This window comes from Arachis hypogaea, chromosome 16 (genome assembly GCF_003086295.3).
Source record: "Arachis hypogaea cultivar Tifrunner chromosome 16, arahy.Tifrunner.gnm2.J5K5, whole genome shotgun sequence".
Taxonomy (NCBI): Eukaryota; Viridiplantae; Streptophyta; class Magnoliopsida; order Fabales; family Fabaceae; genus Arachis; species Arachis hypogaea.
Genome location: NC_092051.1, coordinates 147,863,441 through 147,889,796, shown reverse-complemented (window position 1 = coordinate 147,889,796; position 26,356 = coordinate 147,863,441). Strand labels below are relative to the sequence as shown.

General features: G+C 29.6%; 3 protein-coding genes across 6 annotated transcripts; 2 read left to right on the top strand and 1 right to left on the bottom strand.

Annotated features, from left to right (window-relative positions):
- The first annotated feature begins 4,352 nt into the window (after window positions 1-4,352).
- On the top strand, window positions 4,353-9,285 carry LOC112697720 (uncharacterized). Its single transcript, XM_025751025.3, has 8 exons — window positions 4,353-5,063; window positions 5,212-6,022; window positions 6,156-6,238; window positions 6,537-6,625; window positions 6,820-6,893; window positions 7,012-7,062; window positions 7,840-7,916; window positions 8,430-9,285. The coding sequence occupies exons 1-8, from the start codon at window positions 4,661-4,663 to the stop codon at window positions 9,119-9,121; spliced, it is 2,280 nt and encodes a 759-aa protein (XP_025606810.1). The 5' UTR covers window positions 4,353-4,660; the 3' UTR covers window positions 9,122-9,285.
- Window positions 9,286-18,601: 9,316 nt separating this feature from the next.
- Window positions 18,602-21,919, bottom strand: LOC112697718 (ribosomal RNA-processing protein 8). Of its 3 annotated transcripts, none has more exons than XM_029287707.2 (10): window positions 21,775-21,919; window positions 21,530-21,712; window positions 21,347-21,408; window positions 20,944-20,995; window positions 20,120-20,234; window positions 19,923-20,017; window positions 19,275-19,381; window positions 19,084-19,198; window positions 18,962-19,006; window positions 18,602-18,839 (listed from the first exon to the last, which is right to left on the bottom strand). In XM_029287707.2, exons 2-10 carry the CDS (start codon window positions 21,650-21,652, stop codon window positions 18,768-18,770), a joined length of 786 nt encoding a protein of 261 aa, XP_029143540.1. In that variant the 5' UTR covers window positions 21,653-21,712; window positions 21,775-21,919; the 3' UTR covers window positions 18,602-18,767. The 3 variants fall into 3 exon arrangements, with proteins under 3 accessions (XP_029143540.1, XP_072077602.1, XP_072077601.1); XM_072221501.1 differs by having other exon boundaries at window positions 21,530-21,666; XM_072221500.1 differs by having other exon boundaries at window positions 21,530-21,701; window positions 21,775-21,912.
- Window positions 21,920-22,354: 435 nt separating this feature from the next.
- On the top strand, window positions 22,355-26,139 carry LOC112697719 (uncharacterized). 2 transcript variants are annotated; one of them, XR_003151283.3, is made up of 3 exons: window positions 22,355-22,834; window positions 24,758-24,929; window positions 25,543-26,139. XR_003151283.3 is itself a non-coding variant. In XM_025751023.3 (3 exons), the coding sequence occupies exons 1-3, from the start codon at window positions 22,724-22,726 to the stop codon at window positions 25,676-25,678; spliced, it is 348 nt and encodes a 115-aa protein (XP_025606808.1). In that variant the 5' UTR covers window positions 22,369-22,723; the 3' UTR covers window positions 25,679-26,139. The 2 variants fall into 2 exon arrangements, 1 of the variants encoding a protein (XP_025606808.1); XM_025751023.3 differs by having other exon boundaries at window positions 22,369-22,834; window positions 24,829-24,929.
- The last annotated feature ends 217 nt before the right edge of the window (window positions 26,140-26,356 follow it).

The window sequence follows — 26,356 nt, the reverse complement described above, 5'->3', positions numbered from 1 at the left end:
CCTTCATGGCTTGCACGTTGTCACCCATTCATACTGCAACAAATAATAAATCAATTCATTTCAATTTCAGCAAATTAATTCATTAATTTAATTAATAAACAGAAAAAAACTAAAGTTGTGGGCCAAATTGACATTGTTGAGGGTGGTACCATCAAAAACAAGAAACTAGTAAAAATGTGGTGCAGTAACTAAAATGGGATAGTTTGTACATCATGTGAAAAAACACACATCAAATCTTTCCAATGGGTAAATTTTGTTGGCATGGTAAAAGCAAAGTAATTCCAATACTTGAGTATTTATTTTTGGCATATTAAATATACATTGTATTTAAAAAATCAAATTTTATTATTAGTATTAAAATTTAGCATAATTAATTATTTAAGTAGTTTAGCATTTATTCCAATTTTATAAGATTAATAAGCTGATTAAAATAAATAATTTATATATTATTAATTAATAATTAATATTTTAAAAAAAGAGTAGAAATAGATGCGTTGATGCAGAGGGCAGGGTGGCACAGGATGGGACACTGTATGAAGTGACTGGATGGGCAGATATATATGTCCTACCCATCAAATCTATCTAAGGCCCCTCTATCCTGCAACCTTGTCACGGTAATAAATATCAATTAATAAATAATAATATTTAAGGATTGTGGATTGGCATAAGATGGATTGGCATAATTATTAGTCATTTGAAAAGGTAAATTATCTTGTATTTATTTATTTTATAAAAATTTATAGTGTAATGATTAGGTAGTAAATAAATTTTAAGCATAATATAAATTTTTATTATATAACAAGTACTTTACAAATTTTTACCGTACTCGCAAGTTCTTGTATCCAATTTTCAAATTTTATAAAGGTGTTTACAATAATTATAAAAGATATTTATAATAATAAAAACGTTAAAATTTTATAAAATGTTTAATTATAATTGTTATAAAAAATTTTAGTGGTTCATGTTATTTTAATCATACTCATTACAAAATAAATATAAATGATAAAAATTTTAAAAAAATATAAATTTACTTAAATAATTATAAAAGATATTTACAATAAAAATGCTTAATGTTTATTTTCCTAGTTTGTATTATTTTTGTTGATTCTAAGCATTGGAATAAAAGGATTGATTATCATTCTCTTCACTTGTTAATTGTCCTTAACAAGAATGATTTATGTAGCTTTTTTTTTATTAAATCTGTTTAAAATTTATTATTTTCAAATTCTTTAGTAAATCATTTTAACTTTAAAGATTTAGTAGGATATACTAAATCAGTTTAATTTAAATTGATTTATCAAACTTTTTGTTTAAATTAGATCGATTTATGTAAAAATATTTAAACAAAAGAATCAAAAACAGGATAATTTTACAAGATTAAACTCTCCATTTTAAAGAGGTGATTGACTCTCATTAAAAATTATATATATATATATATATATATATATATATATATATATATATATATTTTATATTAAAAAATAAAAACTACTTGCTACAACGAGTCCATGATTTTATAACTTTACAAGAAAAAGACTTTTAACCACTAACTCTTAGTGACAATAGTGTTATTGTTATAATTTTTTTCTTAAAATTATTTTTTTATGATTATGAATTTGCCGTTAATACTAAAAAATTATAATAGTAATTTAAATTATTGTCACTTAAAAAAGTTAAAAATTATGAAAAAAAAAACATTCAAATTTTTTTTGAAAAAACATCTCTATTTACAAAAATAGTCGCTAATAGATATAAGTTTTTTGGGGTCACTACAATAATCTTTATAGACAATTTTTTAATTATTATTAAAATCTTTAAAGAGAAAACATAGAATATATAATAGTTAACTGGCGGTAATAGTAAATATATTATCAACTACTTTTATCTTCATTATAATTATAGACAGAATAAATACACTTTTTATTTTTATTATTAAGATTGTAGTGGTATTTTTAAATAATATAGAGAGTTAGTGTATTTTTTTGTATGAATGATCACAAATTTGACCATCAAATTTATAGTTTTAATTTTTTTTAAAAAATTTACAAATCCGACCTTCAGATTTGTGCTGTAACGCTAAATTTTTTTTGAAACATGTAAATCGGACTCTCCGATCTAGGAAATTTTGATTTTTTTTTTGTTTTTTACTCAAAATTTACCCTTGGTTTTTTATCTCTACCCAAATCTGACCCTCAGTTTTTTACCCTACCCAAATTTGAGACTCCGATTTGTAGTTTTTAATTTAAAAAAAAAATATAATTATCTTCATATCCATAGAAAATACACCAACTCTTCATTACTATACATAACACATCTCTCCAATCCATTACCAAAAAAATTAGCCGAATAAATAACCTCTATTTTTCTAAAATGTTAATCCTTTAATATGAAACTTTTTTTAAGTATTGATCTTGCAAATCTAAAAACAGAAAGTCAAAAACCTTATAATTATTGAAAATTTTAAATACAAAGAATTATGTATGGTTGATATATAAGTTCTTTATACCATCCTACCTAGAGAAAATTAAGAGTAACTTTTGTTAAGTATATATATTTCCAAAAAATAGTATTAATACAATAATATTTAGATCATGTTTGAAAATCATCATGGAAGATTTGTTTTGAAGAAAAAAATATATTTCCAAAAGCTAATCATGTTTGAACAAAAAAAAAAGAAAAAAAAAACGATTATAATCAAAATTGATAATTTTAAGTTAAAAAATTATAAGCGAAAGCTGGTTTTTTAAAACTTCTAATAATAATAAAACCAGATTTTTAAACACTGTAAAACATATCCATAATAATAATAATAATAATAATAATAATAATAATAATAATAATAATAATAATAATAATAATAATAATAGTTAATTTGTTTGCATGACAGCATGAGAGCCCAATCCTGTGATCTGCTATGATGTCCTTTTTATTTTATTTAATTTTGAAAATCTCGTATGTCCTATTCACTCCAATGGCTATTTGCTCTCTGTAGCCTACATTCAGCTACCTATACCACACCACCTATTTACTCCCATTCACAACTTTCCAAGCCACACAGTTTCAATTCTTTTCTTTTTCCTTTTTTTTTATTTAAAAAAAAAAAGAGAAATAACTAACCAAAAATAGCTTATGTTACCATTACCCTTTCGGGTCTTTCTTCTTATCCGCCTTGCTCCTTTTTACGCTTGGGTTAATCTCTTGATTTTGGGTTTAAGATAGGATTGGTTTAACAGAAAAAGATGTATTATACAAAATGAAGAAAAAAAAAGGAAAAAATTTTGAATTGACAGGTATATACATAAAAATATTTAACCAACCCAAGTTGGTCGAGTGGTCAGTTCACTCATCCGCTTAAGTAAATGTCGGAGGTTTGAATCCCATATGCAGCAATTTATTGGCCAGCGACAGACCTTTAAATGGAGCTCAAATCCACGACGAATTTGTCTTTGACTTATCATATTAGAAAATACCATAAAAAATATATATATATATATTTTTAATAAATTAATTCGTGACGAATTTAAATTTCTTTTAAATGTTTGATACTGTCGCATATTTGAACTTTAGATTAGTGAATCATTACACTAATTCAAATTGATTATAGACAAAAAAAAATTTATTGGATCTTTCAATGAGGGGCCTGGATTGGACTTATTCAAGCTTCAGAATGAGAGCATTTTCTAACTAACTTGTCTAACCTTTAACTTGGAGTTCGAGCGGCAAAAAGATTATAATCATAAAATGTAGTTTGACCAATACGGTTAATAAAAAAAAAAATAAAACAAGAAAGACAAATAAAGATGAGTGTTCTTTTATTAATTTTGTTACATATACCTAAACATCAACTATTTATATAAAACATAATTAAATATAAAATATATATTAAAAATATATAAAATAAAACATATATATAAAACAATGAACTATTATAACAGTGTAAAAAAAATTAATGTTATATTTTTTATTATCTGATAATATTTTTAATATAATAATATTTTGTACTTTTATATTATTACATACATCTAAAAATATGTAACATTAATTTTAGTTATAATTTTTTAAATTAAATTTGGCCAAAACTTCATAACTATTAAGATGATGATAAGGATTAATTTAATCAAAGATTTTTAATTTATATATAGTATTTTTTATTTTCGATATATAGATACACAGATCCCTATGGAATGAATTGGGTTGCTTCCAGCACTAGCGCATGCATTGCTATATAGGAAATCTCATTCTTTTTGCTTATTTTCAAAGACACCACTTTTGTTGTGTTTGTGTGAGAAATGTGAAATTTTGATCACCACTTCATAGTCCATACAAAACCATACACACTTCCTTCGTTCTTTGGTCTTCGAGATTTAACAAAAAAAAAAAAACAAAAAAATGAAAAAAACTTAGCTTCATCCATTAGCTACACAACAAAAAACAAGTCTTCATATTGCAGCACTAGTAGTAGTAGTATGCAAATAGAACTAATTTTGTTTTTATTTTTATTTGTTTGGGTTGGTGATAATGTGATGATGATGATGATTTGTTGATTTAGCACCCAATGATTGACTTGCCTTGCTGCAAAAACAACACCACACATTGGTAGCAAAACCAAGTTCAAAGTTCAAAGCTTTTTCAAGTAAGAGAAACAAGAAGAAGCTGAAAAATGAAGTCTTTCTTGAATGATGGAAACAATACTACTACTACTACTACTACTAATCATGATGATGATAGTAACAATCATAACTGGTTGATGGGTTTCTCTCTCTCACCCCACCACCACCACCACAACATGAAAATGGAGGTTCCCAATGATCATAATCATAATCATCATCATCATCATCATCACCATCAGTATTATCATCATCTTCATCATCCTTCAAGCACTGCCTCAACACCAAGTAGCTTATTCTACTTGTCACCTTCACAGTTGAATAATGCTTCTTCAACAATGTGTTATGCTGAAAACCCTTCTCCCTTTCACTCTTCTCCTTCTCTGGCTATGATGCCACTCAAATCTGATGGCTCACTCTGCATAATGGAAGCTCTCACTACATCACAAACCCAAGGTTAGTTAGGACCCAATTCATGTTCTTTGTTTTATCTTCATAATATGTTGTTCTAAGTTCTATGTATTGAAAAAAGTTTGGTTTTTGATGTGTTTTTGGTATTAAAAATTAGTCTTTTTTTCTTTTGGTTTTTTGGGTTTTATTGAAGTGATGGTGCCAAGTTCTTCATGTTCATCTCCAAAGCTTGAGGACTTTCTAGGTGGTGCAACAATGGGAGCTCATGAATATGGTGAACATGAAAGAGAAGCAATGGCTCTAAGCTTAGACAGCATTTACTATAACACCAACACCAACAATAGCCATCATCATCATCATCATCATCAAAATTCTGAGGCTGAAAACAACAACAGACAACAACATTGTTCTTCTAATTCTTCTTTGGACCTTATTCTCTCAGACCCTTTTAAGCAGCAAGGGCATAATAGTAATAATCATCATCATGAACATGATCATGATGTGAATCAATACTATTCAGCACTTGGCTGCAGCAATGATGGTTCTACTAGCATTCTACCATTTGTTGAAGAAGAAGAAGAAGAAACAACAAAGGAACCTCATCATCATCATCATCAACATCAAATGCATCAAGAACAAGAGAATAATAATTGCTTCATCAGAAACTGGGTTAATGGAAATAATAACAATAATAATAATGGAATGGTGGAAAGTGTTAATGTGAATGTTAATGGTGGAGGTGGGAATTTGAAGACTTTAAGTCTTTCAATGAGTCCTGGTTGTTCATCTACTTCTCAATCATCATCAAGCCATGTAAGTGTTTCAACAACTCATAATCATAATCAGATCACAGCAGGTTCTTCTTCTTCAAATTCTTGCAAGGCCATGGTGGAAGTTGCAAAGAATAATAAGAGAGGACACAATAATAGTAGTAAGCAAACTGTTCATAGGAAATCCATTGAGACATTTGGTCAAAGAACTTCACAGTACAGAGGTGTAACAAGGTTAGTCAAAATTTTCACTTTCACTTTCATTTCATGATTAATTTTATCAACTATTTAAAACTTACTTTTATTTTGCTTTTTTGTTTTTTATTTTATTTTTTAACATTTTTTCCTTTTAATTTTCTTCTATTAGGCATAGATGGACCGGAAGATATGAAGCACATTTGTGGGATAATAGTTGCAAAAAAGAAGGGCAAACTAGGAAAGGAAGACAAGGTAATTAGTGAAAAAAATAAAATTGGTTTTATTCATTATTTTTTTCCCTTTTGCAAATATTTTTTGGTCCAATTAGTATGCATAGTTATGAGCTGTTTCCAGTTTCCACTCTAACTCTCTCTTGTGAATATCCAATGTTCACACTGTGGATTACAAATTCAATCAAATGAACGTTGCATGATATAGTTTATTTGGGTAAGTTTTTAACCAAAGACTTTTATTTTCAACCCTCTTAGCTTCTTGTGATTGCTAATGCTAATAAGTGTTTTTTTTTTTCTTTTATGTGAATTGATTAAAGGTGGCTATGATATGGAAGAAAAAGCTGCAAGGGCTTATGATCTTGCAGCCCTTAAGTATTGGGGACCTTCAACACACATAAACTTTCCGGTATATTCTATTGTTTTGTTTCTATTCTAATTATTATTCTTTTTTTTCTTTTATTTCATATTTATTTTGTAACATTGTATTAAAAAAATTTAAAAATAATTATTAAACATAAATAAAAGGAATCTAGAGAATAACTTTAAATATTGGAGAATACTTCTTACTATATATATAAATATATATCTTAAATTTAACAGCTTGAAAACTACCAAAATGAACTTGAAGAAATGAAGAACATGAACAGGCAGGAATATGTTGCACATTTGAGAAGGTACATGTTAAATACTAATTATATTCTTTAATTGATTATAATATTATGTTTGTTTAGCTATAATAATTAAAATATTCCAATTATTATTGTAATGAATGATGAGTTGATTGCCCTACAGAAAAAGTAGTGGATTTTCAAGGGGAGCTTCAATGTATAGAGGGGTGACAAGGTTAGTGTGGTTCCTCCTTTACCCTTTTTTATATGAATTTGGAATACTTTGTAGATGGTTTGGGATTAATTTATTGTTTGATAGATGCAAAAGTACTCTTGATATAAACAAAACAAATATTTACTTATGAAACTGACTAAAAAAAATAAAGGGTTTCTTTGTTTTTTGTTTTTATTTTAATTTTTTGGTTTTATTTTCAGTATATTTTTGTTATCAATACTTTTTTATTTGTAATTAATATGACTCATTATTTGATTTGTAATTAATTTTAATTTTCATTTTTAATATTTTTTACTTTATTGTGTGCATATATATAAAGTAAAATTTAATTAGAAAGTCATTTTTTTTAACTAATATCAGCTAACTTTTTGAAATTATTTTTTTTATCTTAAATTTTAAATGTTTAAGTTCTGAATTCCAATTCCTAAATTTAAATAATAAATTCTCTAAAAAAAATAATAGTTTGAATATAATTTTATAATAAAAAAGTTAACTAATTAATTAAAAGTAATTCTTTGTATTTATTAAAAAAAAGTAACATTGAAAATATGTTTACTTTACATATTTTGAAAATAGAGAATCAACACACAAATCAGATAGACCCATGAAATTTTTTTTCTTTTTTTTTTCTTTTTTTTGTATTGTTATTAACAACAAAGATTTTTTCCTTTTAATCTTTTATGCATGCAAATCCATAAAACCAAATAAACAAGCACTTGTGAATTAATTAAAGCTAAATAAATGTAATTAATGAAAGGTATTTTAATTACTATTTAGGCATCACCAACATGGGAGATGGCAAGCAAGGATAGGCAGAGTAGCGGGAAATAAGGACCTTTATCTTGGGACATTCAGTAAGTACTTCCAAAAAGTGTTACATATCAAATTCATCGTACTAAATTACTACATATGATTTTGCCATTCAAATTTATAAGGTGCTAGCATGCCTAAAATTAAAGTAACCTTTTTCTTTTATATATATATATTGGGGGGTACTTACTTTGTTTTGATGCCAGTGGGTTGTGACTTTGATTAATGCTCTTTTTATAAGGCTGACTTTGGACAGTAACAATTCACTTTTTAATTTTTTGTTATAAGGCTGTTTTTTCATGTAATTGATAAAAAAAAGACAAGGATATTCCTCAACCAAAAAATGGGTCTCATGAAAGTTTTAAAATTTTCTAAGATTGTTCCCTTTTTTTTAATTTAGAACTACTTTAGAAAATTTTGGTAATAAAAGCAAATATATAGTGTAGATGGTGAGAAATATAATAAAATATAGTATCAAAATATGTGTGCCATAATATGGCAATTTGCTCAAATGTGTAAATTAATGAAATAACTTATTTTTATTAATTTTTTTTAAGGTACTCAAGAAGAAGCAGCAGAAGCATATGATGTGGCTGCAATCAAATTCCGTGGGGTGAATGCAGTCACAAACTTTGACATTTCAAGATATGATGTTGAAAGGATCATGGCTAGTAACACCCTACTTGCCGGAGAATTAGCCAGAAGGAACAACAACGAGCAGCCGAAGGCGATCGAGGCGGTGCCGGCACCGGCCCCGGCAACAACCCTAGAGTACAATGTTGTAACAAGCCACATCAACAAGAAGAAGGAGTTGGTAGAAGTTGAAGGTTGTAACACCAACAGCAACAACATTGAAAATGGTTCAGATGAATGGAAGAAGATTGGATTTAATGATGATTATAGAAATTGTCAAAATTTCTGTGGTGGTGGGACCCTACAAGATCTAATTGGCATTCAAAACCCTAATATGGGAGGGACTCATTTTTCAAACCCATCTTCACTAGTGACAAGTTTGAGCAACTCATCAAGAGAAGGTAGCCCCGTTCACATGAACAAGAACAACAATAGTAGTCATCACCAAAATGTGTTTCATCAAAAGGTTAATAATAATAATGTTGTTAGCCCTATTATTGTTGCCAATAATACTAGTACTACTAGTGTTGTTAGTTCTTGGTTCCCTTCACCGCCTCTTCAAATTAGGTCTACTATGTCTCCCATGCCCATTTTTGCGGCTTGGACTGAACCCTAGGGTTTTATTTGGAGGTTGTTTTTGAAGTAATTAACATTATTAATTAAGCATATGTATTTTATTTGGGGGAATCGGATTAGTTAAATTTTATGGCTAGTGGGGGCCACAATTATATATGTCATGTTTTGTATCTTAGTGGAACAATTACAAAGACCTTTTCCAAACTTTACCTTTTTTTTTGGAGGGAAATTAATTAATTAATAGTTATTATTTACAAGAGGGCCAAATGATTAAATGTGTGAAATGATGTTTGACAATAAGGAATGGTGTGTGTGGACCTTAGCTTATATATATTATAGCTTAAAACATTATTGAATTTGCTTTATTTAATAGTTTCAACTTTTTTATAGTGGACACATATAGCTAAGTACAAAAACCAGCTCATGTTTCACAATAATGCAAAAAGAGGCATAACCTTTGATCATATTATCTCATTTTGTATCCAATGTGTTCCTCAATCTACACAACATAATCATTGCATAAACCTTTTTCTCTTATCTTTGATCATCTTCCAAAGGCAAAAGGAAAAGTGGGTTGTAGCAAATATTCTTAGCACTAAAGTTTTTGTTTGATTAATTTGTCATAATTGGTTGTGGACACCTCAAAATTAAAAGATGATGTCTTGTGGGTTAAAAGTTAATGTAACTTTCTTTTCTTTTATATAATTCCTGACAAATCCAAATTCCAAAGAGAGACATTGGGACCAAAGTGATTCTGTGTTTGGTGTGGGAAAATAATAGAAATAGTTCTATCCTTTTAATTAAAACGTATTTAATTAATGTTTATTTTATAAGTATTTATTTTTCCAATATAAAGTTTAAGTATTATATATAAATGAGAAAAAGGTAGTAGTAAATATTTATAAAATGAGTTCAATTAGAAAATTATTTTTTTCAGTAAATATTAATTATTTTTTTTTATTTTAGATTTTAAATCTTAATTCATCAATCTTAAATATTTTATTCTAAACTGTAGATCCTGTTTTTTTAAAAAAATGAGTTAAAAAAGTAATTTATAATAATTAAAAAATTAATTAAACATTAACTAATTAAAAACTAATTCTCTATATTTATTCTTATAAAATATATAACTTAAGAGCATGTAAGAATTTATTGTAAAATTAATGATTTGAGGACTAAACCAGCTATGTGTATGTTCATCGTTTTAATTATGAAGCTCTTTGCTTTCCCACACGTGTGTGCCATTCATGTTGTTCTCGATTGCAATCTTTGATTTCTTGTGACCATAAAAAAAACATAGGACGAAAATAATGAATAATAAGTGCCGGAAAGCTGGAAATATTTCTAAACTCGTTTTGGGAATATAGCTGTCTTTTGTGCATGGAATCATCAATTAACGTTTTTAAGTTTTTAACTATGCAAATTATTATATGGGTAAATAATAGAGTGTTACATAATGTAGTGGTCTTAAGGGTAAATAATACCTTTTAGTCTTAATAATAATAATAATAATAATAATAATAATAATAATAATAATAATAATAATAATAATAATAAAAGTATATCCACTACAAGAAAAGAGAGTTATTTTAACACGTTTTTTTATCACCATAGTTAAGTGTAAAAATTAATATATATCTTTGACGAATATTACAAATGTTAAATTTTTTATGTTTTTTTGATAAATAATTAGACTGTAGAAAATTACTCCTCAATTTTGACACTCATTTATTTTTAATTTACTCTACTATTCTTCTTTTTCATTGAGCTCTGTCAATTTTGGCATCACATTGCTCTCGGTTTGGGATCACACTACTCGTTCTTCATCTTCAAAATCTCAGTTTATTCTTCAGTTTCAAGATCTCATCTCATTTTTTGTTGAGAATTTTTTATGGTCAATAAGTGTCAAAATAAATAATATTTTTAACGGTTAATAAGTATCACAAAAAATATATTCTCAAATTTTTCTAACAAATTATTTTTTACGGCCAATATTTATCAAAATAAGATTTAATCTTTTTTTTACAATTACTTATGTGTTAAAAATACTAATTTTGACAAAAAATTTATTAACATATTTTCATAGTTAAAATAGTGTCAAAAAATTTTTTTTTGACGAATTTTAATTTTTTTGACACATATAATCCTAAAAAATAATCTATATTGTCGTAGTGATTTTTTATTCTTAAAATTTGTTAAAAATTTTTAAAATACTTTTAAGTTTTATTTTGTTTTAATTTTAATTTGTCTCAAAAATTTTCAATTTGTATCAAATATATTATTGGTAGTTAATTTTTTAAAAAATTTAAGACCAATTCAACAACAATTTTATAAGAACAATCTTCAACACAAACAAACTAGATATAATTGTCATGCATTATTATTAAATTAATCCTAATTTTTTTAATTTAGTTATTAAAGATATATTTAATTATATTCAAATAAAAACTTTTAAAATAAAATAAAATTTTTAAACATTTTTAAAATTTTAATAAATTTTAAAGAAAAAAATATTCTTTAGCCTGATAATACTAATGGTTGTTGGATGAGAAGTAATCAGATTGTTGAATACAGCTGCCATAGCTGCTTGCTGCTTCTAATTAGTGATTTCAATGTAGAGAGCCAATTAAGAATGTGAACTGTGAACGACAAAATTTCCCTTCATTAATGCGGAGTTTAATTTGTGCCCGATGTACGCATATCATATCATTGGTATTTTAAATTTAAAATATGAAAAATTATACAAAGTTTAAAGTGAAAAATGCCAAATTAAAGTGATAACAATAGTAAAATAACAAACATTATTAGATCAATTTGGTTATATCTATTTATAAAAGAAGTTATCGTGGATTTAATAGCAAATATTAGTCTCAAGTTTTATCATTTTAAAGAATTTAAATTTTAAAAATTTTAATTAAATACATAAATAAGAGAATAGTTAAAATTATCTTAATTTAATAAATTTAAAGGAGTGCATAAAATCACTCTCATCAATTCTACTTTTTTTTCTTAAATCTATTTTCTTTACTTCATTTAACAGGGTTATTTATGTGATTAATTATTCTTTAAACAGTGCAAAGGGAACATCAATTTCTTCACCTTTTTTGTTCCCTTTATTATTATTATTATTTTTTTTTTCGCCAAAGTAAACTAATATGTAAATAAATTACCTTTGTTTTGTCAAAGGAAAAGATAACATATAATAAAAGTGAAACACCACAAACCGAATTGCATGAGAAACAAAAGGTTGAAACTATATAATAATATAATAAGATTATTGGTGGTCAAAAAGCTACCAATTCCCATGGAAAAATATAGGAAAGTAAAAGATGCATGTATGTACATCAATCTTTAATTTTTAACAGAAAAAAAAAGGTAAGGTCCATTTCAATTGTATGGGTACATTTTTATTTTTAATTTTTGTTTCCATATATCCATATTCTACAGACATTATTATTAGTCAACAAATATGATTACAAAAATTTTATTGTGGACATCCTAAGCACCAAAAGTTAGCAAAGGATACTTTCGAGAAAGCACTTGCGCATGAGCTGGATCATATATATATATATATATATATATATATATATATATATATATTTCTTAGCACAAGTTAAGAAAATATATTTTTTATTTTTAATATTTTCTGTTTTTATTATTTTTCAATAATATAATAATTGTCTTATCTCATTATTAAAGTTTAAATTAAACTTTGAATCTATTTAAGGATTTAATATTGTAGAGAATGTACTTGGTAGCTAGGTGATATATATATATAAAATTCAAATGGAAAATAGTGCTCCATGAATTCATTCATGTACACATGTTCATAATTTTATATAAGTCAAGGTGAGAGGGTGACATTATTGTCAGAATCACTGATTAATAATTGCATAATTCATACCAATAATTTATAGTTGGATATAATTATTCATATAACTTTTTTATATTAATTTAAAATTTTTTAAAAATAATTTCATGACGTCTACATTCATATTTATTCTTCAATTATTTCACTCAAAACTGTAATTTTTATTGCATATGATGATCCATATTATTTATTTTTAAAGTCAAATATATACTTTCTATTAATAACATTTAATCTATTTTAGTTTGTAAGTTTGTTTTCATATATATAAGACTTTTTATATGAAGGTTTTGTACGTGGGAAGGTCCCCACAAAAAACATGCAGCATGAATTGTATCAGAAATGGTCCCAAAAATATGGTGTCACATTTTAATTTATATTTATCAAACATGGTTGATGTACACATGCATGCATATACACCAAATCCAGCAGTGTCATACTTTTTCTTCAGTAATAATGTACATAGGACCATACATATAGGGGACCTAGTAAAACATTTTGAATGTCTTGTTATGTGTCAATAATAAGAAGGATAGAGAATAAAATGGGGGTGTCTCCTATGGATGAGCCATGTTTCATTCAAGGAAGCCTATATAAAAAAAAATAATGATACAAAAAAAAGAAAAAATTAATAAATTAATAAATAATAAGTTTTCTTTATATATTGACTTTTTTAAAATAATATCATAAAAATTATACTTTTCATTCCTTGACAATTTTCTTTAAGGCATATTAATTAGTAAAACCCATTAAACCAATAAGAAAATGTTATTTACAGTTAAAATCTGTGATTATATATGTAAATACAAATAATATTTACTCAATTTGGAGTACATATCTCTACATTTATTTTGGGTTCATATATAACTTTATTAAATCATTTTCAATTTTTGGTCCCATCATTATTTCTCATTTGTCATCAGGTGGGGGTGGGATATCTGGAAAAAAATGACTTCACAATGAAAAATGAAATCCAACTTCTCTATGAAATTTGAACTACTACTATATTCTGTAATACTCTTGCCTCCTTTTAGGGTTCAATTTTGTTTTCTTTGTTTCCATGTTATCTATATTCAATTAAATTTGTGCTATGTGTTCAGAATTGGCAGAGAAGATATGTATCTATTTTTATCTTTTCCAACGTTTGCAGGGCTAATTTGTTCTATTTGATAATTTCTACTGAATATATATGCATGGCTCCAAAAACTACATGTTTTTCTAAACGGATATATTCTTGGTAAAAACTTTTTTTATGGGGTTGGTGAAAACTGAAAATATAAGAATTTACAGAAGTCAGATATCCTAGCTAGTGGTGTAATTTGATCTATATACAGTTAATATTAATATATTGCCCATAAGATAATATTTTTGTATAGTCCTCTAATTCTATTTTTTACCCATTTGATATACAATTAATATCTAGACTATTTGCCTTTGGATTTTAAGCTAGAGTTTGATTAGAAAGTCAACTTTTTATTGTTAATATTAATTAATTTTTTTAATTTTGAATTTTAAATTTTAAATCTTAAATTTTAATTATAAATTCTAAATTGTCTAACTAATAAAATTAAAAGATAATTTTATAATAAAATATTATTTAATATTCCATATCATTGAAACTAAGATATTTTGATTAAATATGATGAGATAGTAATAAAGATATAAACAGCCAAAAAAACCCTGTAAACACAAGGACATGGACACATGCCCCCTCTGATTCTGATCTGGACGGTGAATTGAAGAAACCTTATCCCCATTTAATTAAGTAATGAATTAATTAATTGAGAATTTTATTTTCCCTTCAATTGGCCAAATAATTGAATTTCCACAATGGATCAATAAATTACTATACCATCTTAAATTATTTGTGAAGTCAAGTTTGGGGATAAACGGAGAAAAAAAACATTACTCCATTTTAAAGATCAAGTGTGATGAACTATTTCTAATATTAAGTTTTTTTTTTAATTTACTCATACAAATGTCTAAATTTATGAAGACGAGTTTTAGAAGGGTATAATTTAAGTATAAGCTACAATAAGACAATATATAGAATGCAAATTTGGTAAGTGATGAAAAAATAATAATACAGAAGTGAAAATTGAAAAAATTATTTTACCATAAGTAAAGTGTTTTAACTATCTTAGGCCTATCATATAGGAGAATGAAAAAAATTAAAGAGGATGTAAAACATCGGATACAAGCTGGTTGATTAAAGTGGTGATGTGTATCTAGTTTTATATATGACAAAAAAATTAATTCTAAAACTTAAAAGAAAATGTTATTGCGTTGCCATTAGACCGGCTATGTTATATAGAATAAAGTATTGGGCGGCAAAAGAAGAGTATAAATATAAGCTAATTGTGACAGAGACAAAGATGTGAAGATGGATGAGTGACTACACATATATGGACAAAATAAGAAATGAAAATATAAGAAAAAAGTTAGAATAGTATTTATTGTAGGAAGATAGTAGAATCTCGTCTCAAGTAATTTGAACATGTGAAAAAAATATCAACAAAGCATTCTGATTAAAAATGTGGATGAGATGTAAAGTAGACAGGTGACAAATGGCAGAGAAAAAACTAAAAAACTTTATATGAGGTGGACAAAAAAATTCTACTTATTAGTCTCACTATAAATATGATAATATGATAAAGCACAACGACATTGTTTGATTTATGTTATCGACCCAAACCAATAAGGTAAGACTTTATTGTTATTGTTACAAAAAAAAATGATTAACCAAGATTTTATGTTTCATGCTATTAGCTTCGATTTTAAGGACATACTTTTGGATTGTGATAAAGGCCTATTCATGAAAACTCATGGAATGCCAACATATCAAGGAATTCAGTCTGACCCAAAATGGAACCGATGTGTGTAACAAAGCAATGGCCCGTGACAAAAAAACAAAAAAACAAAGGAATGGCCAACATTTGTACGGTTGTACCATAGAGATGAGGAATTTTTTTTTCAAATAAATAAATTAAATATTTTATTTACTTAAATACATAATTTGAGAATATAATAATTTATATTGTATTATTTATCCTGTTCATACTGTAAATGAGAAAATTGAGAGCCGACAAACCATTTGAAAAAAAAAAGAGAGAATATGATTATCAACAAGTATCTTTCAATTAAGGGTGTCAATTTTGATCTGCCCCAAGTGATTCTAAATTCACCAACATTTCCAGGTACATCACTAAATTAATTAAGGGCCTAAAATAAAGAGTTTATTAAACAACTTTTACTTTCAAAAATTTCATATTAAAGTTATCTTGGATGTAATTCTTTAAATTTTGTTTTTAGATTTTTGTTTCTAGTATATATAATATAAAATTGTAACATTATCTAAATTTTTCCTCATACATTGTTGAACTTCGATGATAATTTACTCATTTCGAATTAGAAAAATTCACTATAATGAATCAAAACTTGGCGATTCATTATATTATTATAAAAACAATAACTTTAGTATGAGTGTCTCTTTGGTTGGGTTGTTCAACTTTGCTCTGCAATAATACATTGCATGATATGATTTAAACAACAATTGAAAGATTGATATCCTGAATTCCACAATTAATCAATAATCAAAAGCTCAAATAACATTGCTTAATTCTTTTATATATTACTACCAATGTTTTAAAATATCGGTTATGGCGGCGCCATGACGGTATGACGTGATGGAATTTGGCCTCACCGCCATGCAGAGGCCACCGCAACGTGGTTTTCACGGCAGGTGAAAAGGCGGCCGCAATTGTGGTGGCGCAATGGCGGAACGCCATTGAAATGGCGGAAATGGCGGGGTTTTTTCGAATTTTTTGAAAAAAAAAATTGGGGGTAATTGGGTAATTTAGGAATTCCTAAACGATACCTGTAACCCTAATAAGCTTCTGTTATTCAAAAACTTCTCTTCCTCTCTTATTCACGTCAAAAACGGCTCTCCGTCTCTGTTATCTCTTCTCTGTGCCTGCCGTCGGCGCCGTTCTTCGCCGCTTCCCATTGCCGTTCGTCACTGCCCATCGTCGCTGGTGGTCGCCCCCCGTCGCCGCTGGTGGTCGCCCCCCGTCGCCGCTGGTGGTCGCCGCCGCTCATCACCACAGTTTTCTCTCTTTCTGGTTTGTAGTTACAATGTTACATACATTCCCTTTTTTTCTTTGTTGTTCGTTCAGTTCATCGTCTCTAATACCCTTGCCCCTGTCCCTACCTCTGCCTTTGCCTCTGCCTCTGCCTTTGCTGGTCATGCTACTAGCACTGCTTCTGCTCATCCTGCAGCTGCTGTCCGTTCCAGAAGAATTGAAGCAATGGGGGAAAATGAGCCTATGGCAAATACTAGGAGAAGACAACAAAATAGAAAAAGGAAACAACCTGTAGCTCCAAAGGGGGAACCAAGTTGACGAGAGCTAGAATTTAGATGGTTTATTTCATCATTCTTTAGTTTAAAGACACGATGAGACAATGACTTTGGTCTTTCTTTTAAGTTTTTAATTTTTATGTTATGTGTCTTATGTTTATTTGCTGAATTTTCTATTATATTTGCTACATTAATTGGATGTCTTATGACTAGAAAAATGATTATATATAATAGATTTTATAATTTATTATATTTGCAATTTTTCTTCATATTTTTTTGTACATATATATGCATTTTTTAGGTAATCCGTCATTTCTGCCATTTTCCGCAACGCCATCCGCAATTATTTTATGGCGGGTTTTTGGCTCACGTTTTTGGCTCACCGCCATGAGCTGCCATCCGCAATAAAAAACTATGATTACTACTACTAAATAATGAATTATGAAATTCTTTGTAGGTATAGAACAAATTGCAGGAGACATGTTTGTATGCCATATTATTGAAGGTTATATAGTCCAAACAATTTAACTTATAACACTTGACTAAGATTTCATCATATTCCTAATTGTCCATTAATAAACTGTTGGATTTAATTTGTGTATGTACTGTCACCGTGAAGGAAAAAATAACTACAGATATAAAAATAATCTTACTGAGCTATTTATCATCTCAAAATCATACCACCTATTTTGCATGTTATGTGATTACAATATGCATTTCCAATTATATTTGCAGGGTGTATTGCACAATTGGTGTGAGAAAGATTGAAAATCATAAGGAATTGTTACAAATCTTTGCCACAAAATGATAAAGTGATAGTTGTGGATTTCATCAATCCACAGAAGCTGATAAAATGGTTACAGGCTTTGACAATCTCATGTTTCTTGATAATGGCAGTGAAGAACCATGACAGAATTCCAGGATTTTGTGGAAAACCAGGGTTTTCTAATTTTCAAGTTGCATGCCAAGCCCGCTTTGCTTTAGGAGTGATGAAATTTCTATAAGACTGACTAAACTCGATAATGAAAAATTATACTGGCGACCTTGGTATGGGAGTGTTCATGTCATAGTTATATGGGTTTTTTATTTTCAACTTCATATGAGAGTATTAATATAATGTAAATTTTTTTAACAGAACTAACATCGTAATTCATGGTATTTATCTACTATTATGATACATTTTTTATCCTGATGTTTACCCTCCAACCAAACATACCTTAACTATATAAATCTTAGCATAGAGTACGATAAGAACTATGTATAATATTGCTCGACTCAAACATAAAAATATACTATTTAGCATCATGAAACCTGAAATTTTAATATAAGACCTAATACATAACAAACAATGCCTTAATGATCAACAAGACAAGTATATATGGAAAAAAAGATGGTTAAAATTTTGAGCATATAAAAAGTGAGAATTGGGGAACATAAAAAAGAAAGCAAGCTAACTTGGTCTCAACGGCGCTTGTACAAACAAGGTTTAAGCAAAGGCCATTCGATTTCTTTCCTTTTAAAATTTTGCTTATCCTACACACAGAAAGAGGGAACTAAATCAGTGGTGAGGTTCAAAACAGACACTGCAAATATAATCACAGATGAATGAAATGATGAAATTGGAAGTGCTATTCAATGAGCAATAAGCTGCATACCTTTTTTGTAAAGTAAAAGAGAATGAACATTTTATTTGAGAAGTCCTGCATGGTTGTCAATATCAGTTTAGCACATCATACGATTTGCTAATAGAAATCTCAAAAAGATGCATCCGTTTTACCTTTTTTACAGACTTGAAACCTAACTCAGAAATAGCATTCGTAAACTTCTCAGGGTTGGCTCCTCCAGTGTTTGGATCAAACCTGCTCTTTACTTCTGCTATCAACAGCCAGCCACTGTCCAAAACTATGTTAGATCCTATTCTGAGCAGTTGTAAGCCTGGAAAGATTCAATAATGGAGAAGGAACAAACCCTGGCTTAAGCACCCTGTTTGCTTCTTTGATGTAACTTTGGTAGTTGGTTCCCATCAAAGAAAGACAGAAGACAGCAACGTCAATAGATGAGTCATCAAGCGGTGTCTGACAGCAACCACAAAATGCAGATCCTCTTGTAAATAATCATTCCATAAACCTTTCAGACTTTGAAACAAAAACTGACACTCTTGTTAGGGTTCATTCTACTCATTTAAAATAGTACTAGGCTTTAAATGCTCGAAGGTATACATAATTATAAATTTATAATACTAGGACACCAGGAATGCACATTTTCCCTTCCTTTTGGTAGATAAAGGAATCCACATGCTTTTTTATGAGTTGGCTAAGGTATAAATAGAATACAAGGAATGTACATTTCACTGTGAGACAGATATAGAAACCTCAACCCTGACCAATAACGTTTGAACTGTAACATGTGAGCAACTATTATAGCCTATAATGAGATTCATGTTCTACAGTAAACATGTTACAGCCAATATAATTTCTATTTTCTGAATATGGGACAATATCCTCTTATGGAGATGTATGAGACATAACTATGAGACTGCAACAGTAAAATGTAACAAAAGTAACAAGCATTTGACATGCAACTATTTTCTACTAGTCTTGCAAGAAGGAAACATACGTTTGACATGTCACAAGCAATTATGTTAGGATCATTGGAGACGAGATCGAGAGAGTAGACTTTATTCTCCACGCTTTTAGCAATGAGTGCATCCCCTAGAACACAATGGAATCATGAAAGCATTAGCAGATATAAAAGAGAAAATAAGCATTTGTACTTAAGTTCAAAATATGAACAAGGGCAGAATAAACTCTCACCACAACCAAAATCAGCTACGACCAATGAAGGGGTCTTCTTTTTTAGCCAATCAATAATCACATTAACTGGCTGTTGAGGCCAATTTGACATTTGCATTTTGTATCCTGCATGATACTAGCCAGGGATGAATCATAAATGAAAGATAAATTGAGAAAGTCGAGAAGAACAAGATACTCAAACCATTCCATTTCACTACTTAATGACCAGGTAAGGTCAGCTACAAGGATAGAAGAACACCATTGCATGTCATGAATCTTATTTTAACTCAACCCTTTATACCTAAATCTCATTTGATAAGTTCATTCAGGAAAACCAAATAGGCTTGAAAAGATTGACACAAAAGAAGTAAAATACATGACAGAAAGAAAGAGAATATCAAGCAGGTTATGACACTTATTCATTCCTGATCTAGTGAAACACACACCATACTTAAAACATGTTTCTTTTTGAAAACTAATGCTGATTTCATTGACAATGATATGCATTTTCGCAGTATAAATAACCATGAAGGTCTTCAAACCTCAGGTGTCTACAACTGTTGTGAAAGTTTAATGTTCTATTATTGGTTCAAAACTCTAAACTCAAACGCATCTAAGCATGTTTTTTAAAGTTGGTCCTCCTATGCATGTTGTGAAATCAGAATAATATTTTTTTTAAAGCAAACCAGTATGCATGAGAGTAGTTTCTTTCATGGCTGTCAATGTGCACATATTTGGTTGTAATAAATAAAAAAACAAAAATCAATCTTACTTCAGTTATACAAAAAGCAATGAACCCGCATATTTTCCAAAAAAGAAATTGAATCAATGCAAACAACCCTTACCAGGGCAAATAGCGATGGTTCTTCTTGGAAATAATTTAGCGCCTCCTTCCCACTGAAAAGAATAACACAAATTCTTAACCCTTGCCAAGATGAACAAAACATTACAAGGAGGAGAAATCAAACTTTAAAAGCAATTTCAGACAGCAGTATGTGCCACGACACACCAAACTTTTGGAAATACAGGACAAGAACATCAGATATTCAGATATATATTTTCAAGATTTATCGGGTATTCAAGTACTTGCAAAGGCCAAATTACCAATATTCACTGCCATCAATATTCAAACAACTACAAATAATAAGTATGACATGCCTTGTACACCTTGCTTCGTTGGTGTTTCCTTGCATCACAGGCTAAAATTACTACCATGCACAACTCAAAAACTTAAATAATAGTACATACGTGCAAGTGTAGAGCTTCTCGTTAATCATCCTGAAATGACCACCTGACAATCTTGCTTTCATCTACAACAACCAAACAACACACCATTATTCAATTAGAAAATCTCAAATTATTAATTTGGAATAACGTGATAATAAATTCAACATAAAAAGGAAAAAAAAAAGGCTAAGAATTGTGACTTGCTTTATCCAGAAAAGTAGAGGATTTGGATGGTTCCTTGAACTTTCTGAGCTTAGCAGTATCCGCAGTAAATCGTTGCTCGTCTTTACTCTTTTTGTTTCGTTTCTTTCGCTCACTCTTCGTCATTTTCTTCTATTCAACTGAAAGTAGGAACCCTAAGTTCCTAAACCCAAACCTAACAGCCAGCTAAAAGAAAAACCTAAGAAACAGAGGCAACAGCAACGAAAACGGAAACGGCAACAGCTTACCTCAAACGGACTGGCGGCGAGACGCGAGAAACGGCGCGACGGTTTATATCCTGGAAGTTCCTCCGCCTCTGGTGGCTGTTATGGAGATTCAAGGGATTTTTTTGTGTGTGTAGTTTTTGGTCATGGAATCAGGATTCTAATGCCCGAAAAGTGATGAATGGATTTGATATTCATTTTGGGTCGACAAAGTTCATGTAGCCCAGTACGTTGCCATTTTGCCCATCTAACTGGGCCGACACAAGGCCCAAAAAAAGATATATATTTAAAGGCGTAGATTGGTATTTGTTTTCATTTGTATGGCCCAGTTGTTTTCATTTGTTTATTAACCAAAATATATATCCTTTTCTTTTGGGCCTTGTGTAGCAAACAAAAACGAAAAAAAAGTCAAAGAGGTATCTATCTCAAGCCCAAAAAAAAGAGGTATCTATCTCATGACCAAAAACATAAGAGGCATCGATCTTCAGAGTTTCAAAAAGGATTTAATGATGAAGCTGAGGCTTCGACAAATGGTAGACTTACCTATCACATTTAGAGCTGTACCAGGACTCAAGTCTTGAGTGAAGAATATAAAACCCATGAACTAGTAGTGGTAGTGTGTGTGAGTGTAGATAAGCCTCAATTTAGTCCCTGGAGTTGCACTCGAGCTTCATAATAGTCCCTAAACTTAAAAGTTTTTCAAAGTCATCCCCGAACTTGCACTCCGGGATTTAAACTCGTCCTTCCGGCAATTTCTAGACACCTGGCGCAACCGGAAAGCTGAGTTGACATCTTTCTTGACACGTTGGCATAACAAAAACGACGTAGTATTTGCTGTGGCGCCGAAATGACATGAAACGACGTCGTTTCACGCTAAAAACCCCCCTTCCTCAACGTTACCCTAACGAATTGTCTCCCCCTCTCAAATCACAACACAAACACAGAGGTCTCTTCTTCTCCACTACACTCATCAATGGCGTCTGTGCGATTGTCGTTCACGCCACCTTCCTCTCTTCCGGCTACCTTCTCACGACCACCGGCCCCCAAGCCCTCTTTGATGACGCCCTCTCACATCCCTCCACTGGTAACACTTTCACTAATTCCCCGTTTTGTTCTCTTTTTTTTCTTTAACGAAATCATTTAATTTTGATATATTTCATGTGAAATATCCAAATATCATTAATTATCACTCTTCTTTAGTGAAAACAATTGAAAATTCTATTTTCTGTTTTCACTTCTTTTTTTGCAAGAACCAGAAAACATAGAAAGTAAAAAGAGAAACGAAACGTGCCCTAAGTTTGTAGCACTAGCTATGTAGAACAATTTTTATCTAATCGGTGTAAGAGAGTTTTATAGGATTATTTGTTCTTGAGTTGATGATTTATTGAAAACCGTCAAATACTGATATGTGATTGATTGAGTGAATTTACAGAGGTTCATTATTTAGATTATAAAGTAAATTTGAGCTTTTTAAGGTGGTAGCTGTTAATGAACTATGATAACCACAAATAATGGCAATTCATGCTGGAAAATTGCAATATCCTTGGGTTTTTATACTAGACGAAGGATTAGGTTATGCAATCTTGTAGCTATCCTTATTCTTGTAGCTGAAGCAGGAAAGTTAGCTATCCTTATTCTTGTAGTTGAATCATAAATACTGTCCCCTGTTCCCAAAACAAAGCAGATGAAATCTTTATCAGCTAGGCTTCTCTAGGGATAATTCCAAGCATGTTGTTATTTGTCATGCATGAATACAGATTACAAAATCATTTGAAGACAGAAAAGAAAAATGAAGATAGAAAATACATCCTGTTTGTTGCTTCCTTGAAATTTTAACCCAACTTACTAAAATCTTACCATCAATGTGTATAGTTTCACCACAGTATTTGTAGGTTGCAGGATTTCTCCCAGCTCGAATAGCCCCTACAGGACTCCAACTGACATAATTGATAATCAGTGAATTCTTATGGCAACAATCATAAAATATTTCAACTACATTAAGAAGAGCAAGTTGTACTGCCGAGTTGAAAGCAAATACAAAAGTAGGTAGATTTAGAAGAACTTTTCTTTTTGGAAACATAGACTAACAGATACATGCCTCCTCTTGATCAAATCTAATTGAATCCATAATTGGTCATGTAAGTATTTACTCGAAAAGAGAGAATTCCCCAATCGTTAAACATTTTGCCACAACAACCATGTTATGAAGCTATTGATTAATAAGCCGTCTTTCTCAAGTTATTAATGCAACAAACTAACATGTTCTTTTGACTAATTGTTTATCAAACCAGCCAGCTCTAAAAATACCAAAAATGTAGTTTTTATTTCTAAACCATGATGATAAAAGACATTAAAAAAAGTACCTAAATTTATATGCTAATGGATTGTTAGCAGCATCAGGAGATGGAAGTCTACCACAGTGAGAAAGGAAAGACTTAATTTTCCCCTTTCGAATATGTACTTCATTGATCATTTTCATTGCTATCATGTGATCTGGATCACCAGCCACATAATAAGAAATTCTGCGTATAGCTAGAGATATTTTTAAGCATCTAGAATTTTCAGTAACTTGTTTCGGCCAATGAGTTAAGACAAAAACAAGTGAACAATTAGTTGTGAAGGGATGATTTTTTTTAGGATTATTTGTTCTTGAGTTGATGATTTATTAAAAACCATCAAATACTGATATGTGATTGATTGAGTGAATTACAAAGGTTCATTATTTAGATTATAAAGTAAATTTGAGCTTTCTAATGTGGTAGCTGTTAATGAACCATAATAATCACAAATAATGGCAATTCATGCCGGAAAATTACACTATCCTTGGGTTTATACTAAACGAAGGATTAGGCTATGAAATCTAATATGAGGATCAAGTCAATTAAGCTAAAGTTAGAAGATACCTTGTGGTATCAAGAGAAGATGTAGCAAATTGATATATGCAGCCTGAAACTTATAATTAGTATTTACTGATCATTTTTAATACGTGGTTTGTGATTGTGTGTAGAGGAGGTGTCTGTAGAGAACTGAAACCAATTTGACCAAGAATATGTCTTTGTTTATGTCAATCCAAAAAAGGTTTCAAATAAAGTGCTGGTAAAGTGCCTCGTCATGAATGAGAAGTTACTCATTGATGCCTTGAAGGAAGGGTCTTCTAACCCTGCACACGTTGAGATTTGGTAAGCTCTTTTTTCTCCTTCAAGCTATAAATTCTTCAAGATTTTTCTTTCATTTGATGCATTGCAAAATTAAAATTTTTGTAACTGACCAACCTGGTTTTCTTGTTTATGTTGAATTGGGCTGTGTTGGAGTTTGGAGCTTTTATTTGTTGATGACTTATTTTATTACTCTTTTTAATTAAATAGAATTTTCATTCTTGATAGAGGAAGATCAGAAACTAAAATATAATGGCTATGGTGGGGGCAAGAAATCATATATGATTTTTAGTAAAAACTGAAGTATTGAATTGTGATTTGAAAACCTTTTGAAATTAGAGTTTGTACTCTGTATTGCCAACTTTTACCTTTTTTCCATTCCTTTCTTTGTCACATCAAATATTAAGATAGAATAGTTAAGGAAATAAAAAAACCACCAGAAATATTTTGTATATTCGTTCTATGCTGCAAATTTTAAGTTTGTGTGTATTGAGTTTTTGTTGTTCAAAGGTTATCAGGTTTTCTTTCTGGTTGAAGTCGGATATGTTGTGAAAATTAAAATTTTCTATGGTTAATCGTACTTCTTGTGAATTTACGGTTATGTCATGATCTGGTGCTTTGATTTTTCTACATACAGTGTTAGGGATTATACTATAGCAAATGAAAGTAGCAATTATTCTGAGCAGAGCGCTGTGGGGAAGACAAGAACAGAGAAACGAAGAGAAGAGAAGACAGAGCGTTGTGAGCTTCAAAATTGGGGATTAGGGTTTTAACTTGATTTGAGGGACTAAATTGATTTCGGACAATTTACTCTGCCACATCAGCTAGCCGTTGTAATGCCTACGTGTCACGAAACCTGCCAACTCAGCTTTCTGGTTGTGCCAAGTGTCCAGAAATTGCCGGAAGGACGAGTTTGAGTCCCGGAGTGCAAGTTCGAGGATGACTCTGAGGAACTTTTAAGTTCAGGGACTACTATGAGACTTGAGTGCAACTTTAGGAACTACATTGAGGCTTATCTCGTGTGAGTGAGTGTGTGTTGTCTAAGGCTAAAATAAAAAGGATTTAATAATATTCGATTTGGGTTACTCGGTTGGTTATCTCGCTCATTTGTTTAAGTAAGTGTTAGGATTTTTAATTTTACTTTGTGCATGCAACGATCTATTCGTTAGCGAGAATCCTTAAATGAAATTCAAGTTTGCAATAAATTAATCATTGACCTGTTGGATTGAGGAAACCGAGGGAAGAATTTAATAATAAAAGAGATTGGTGTATTATTAAAAATTAGGACATAAATATCGTTTTAAGAAAATCTAGAAAATGTTGTCTAAATAAGATAAACACATTTTTTTATTATTCTTATGTATTTAGGTTGTGTTTATTTATAAGTACGGGACACTGGAATAGGAATACAAATACACAAAATTATATTTGGCAGATGAGACACGGAGACA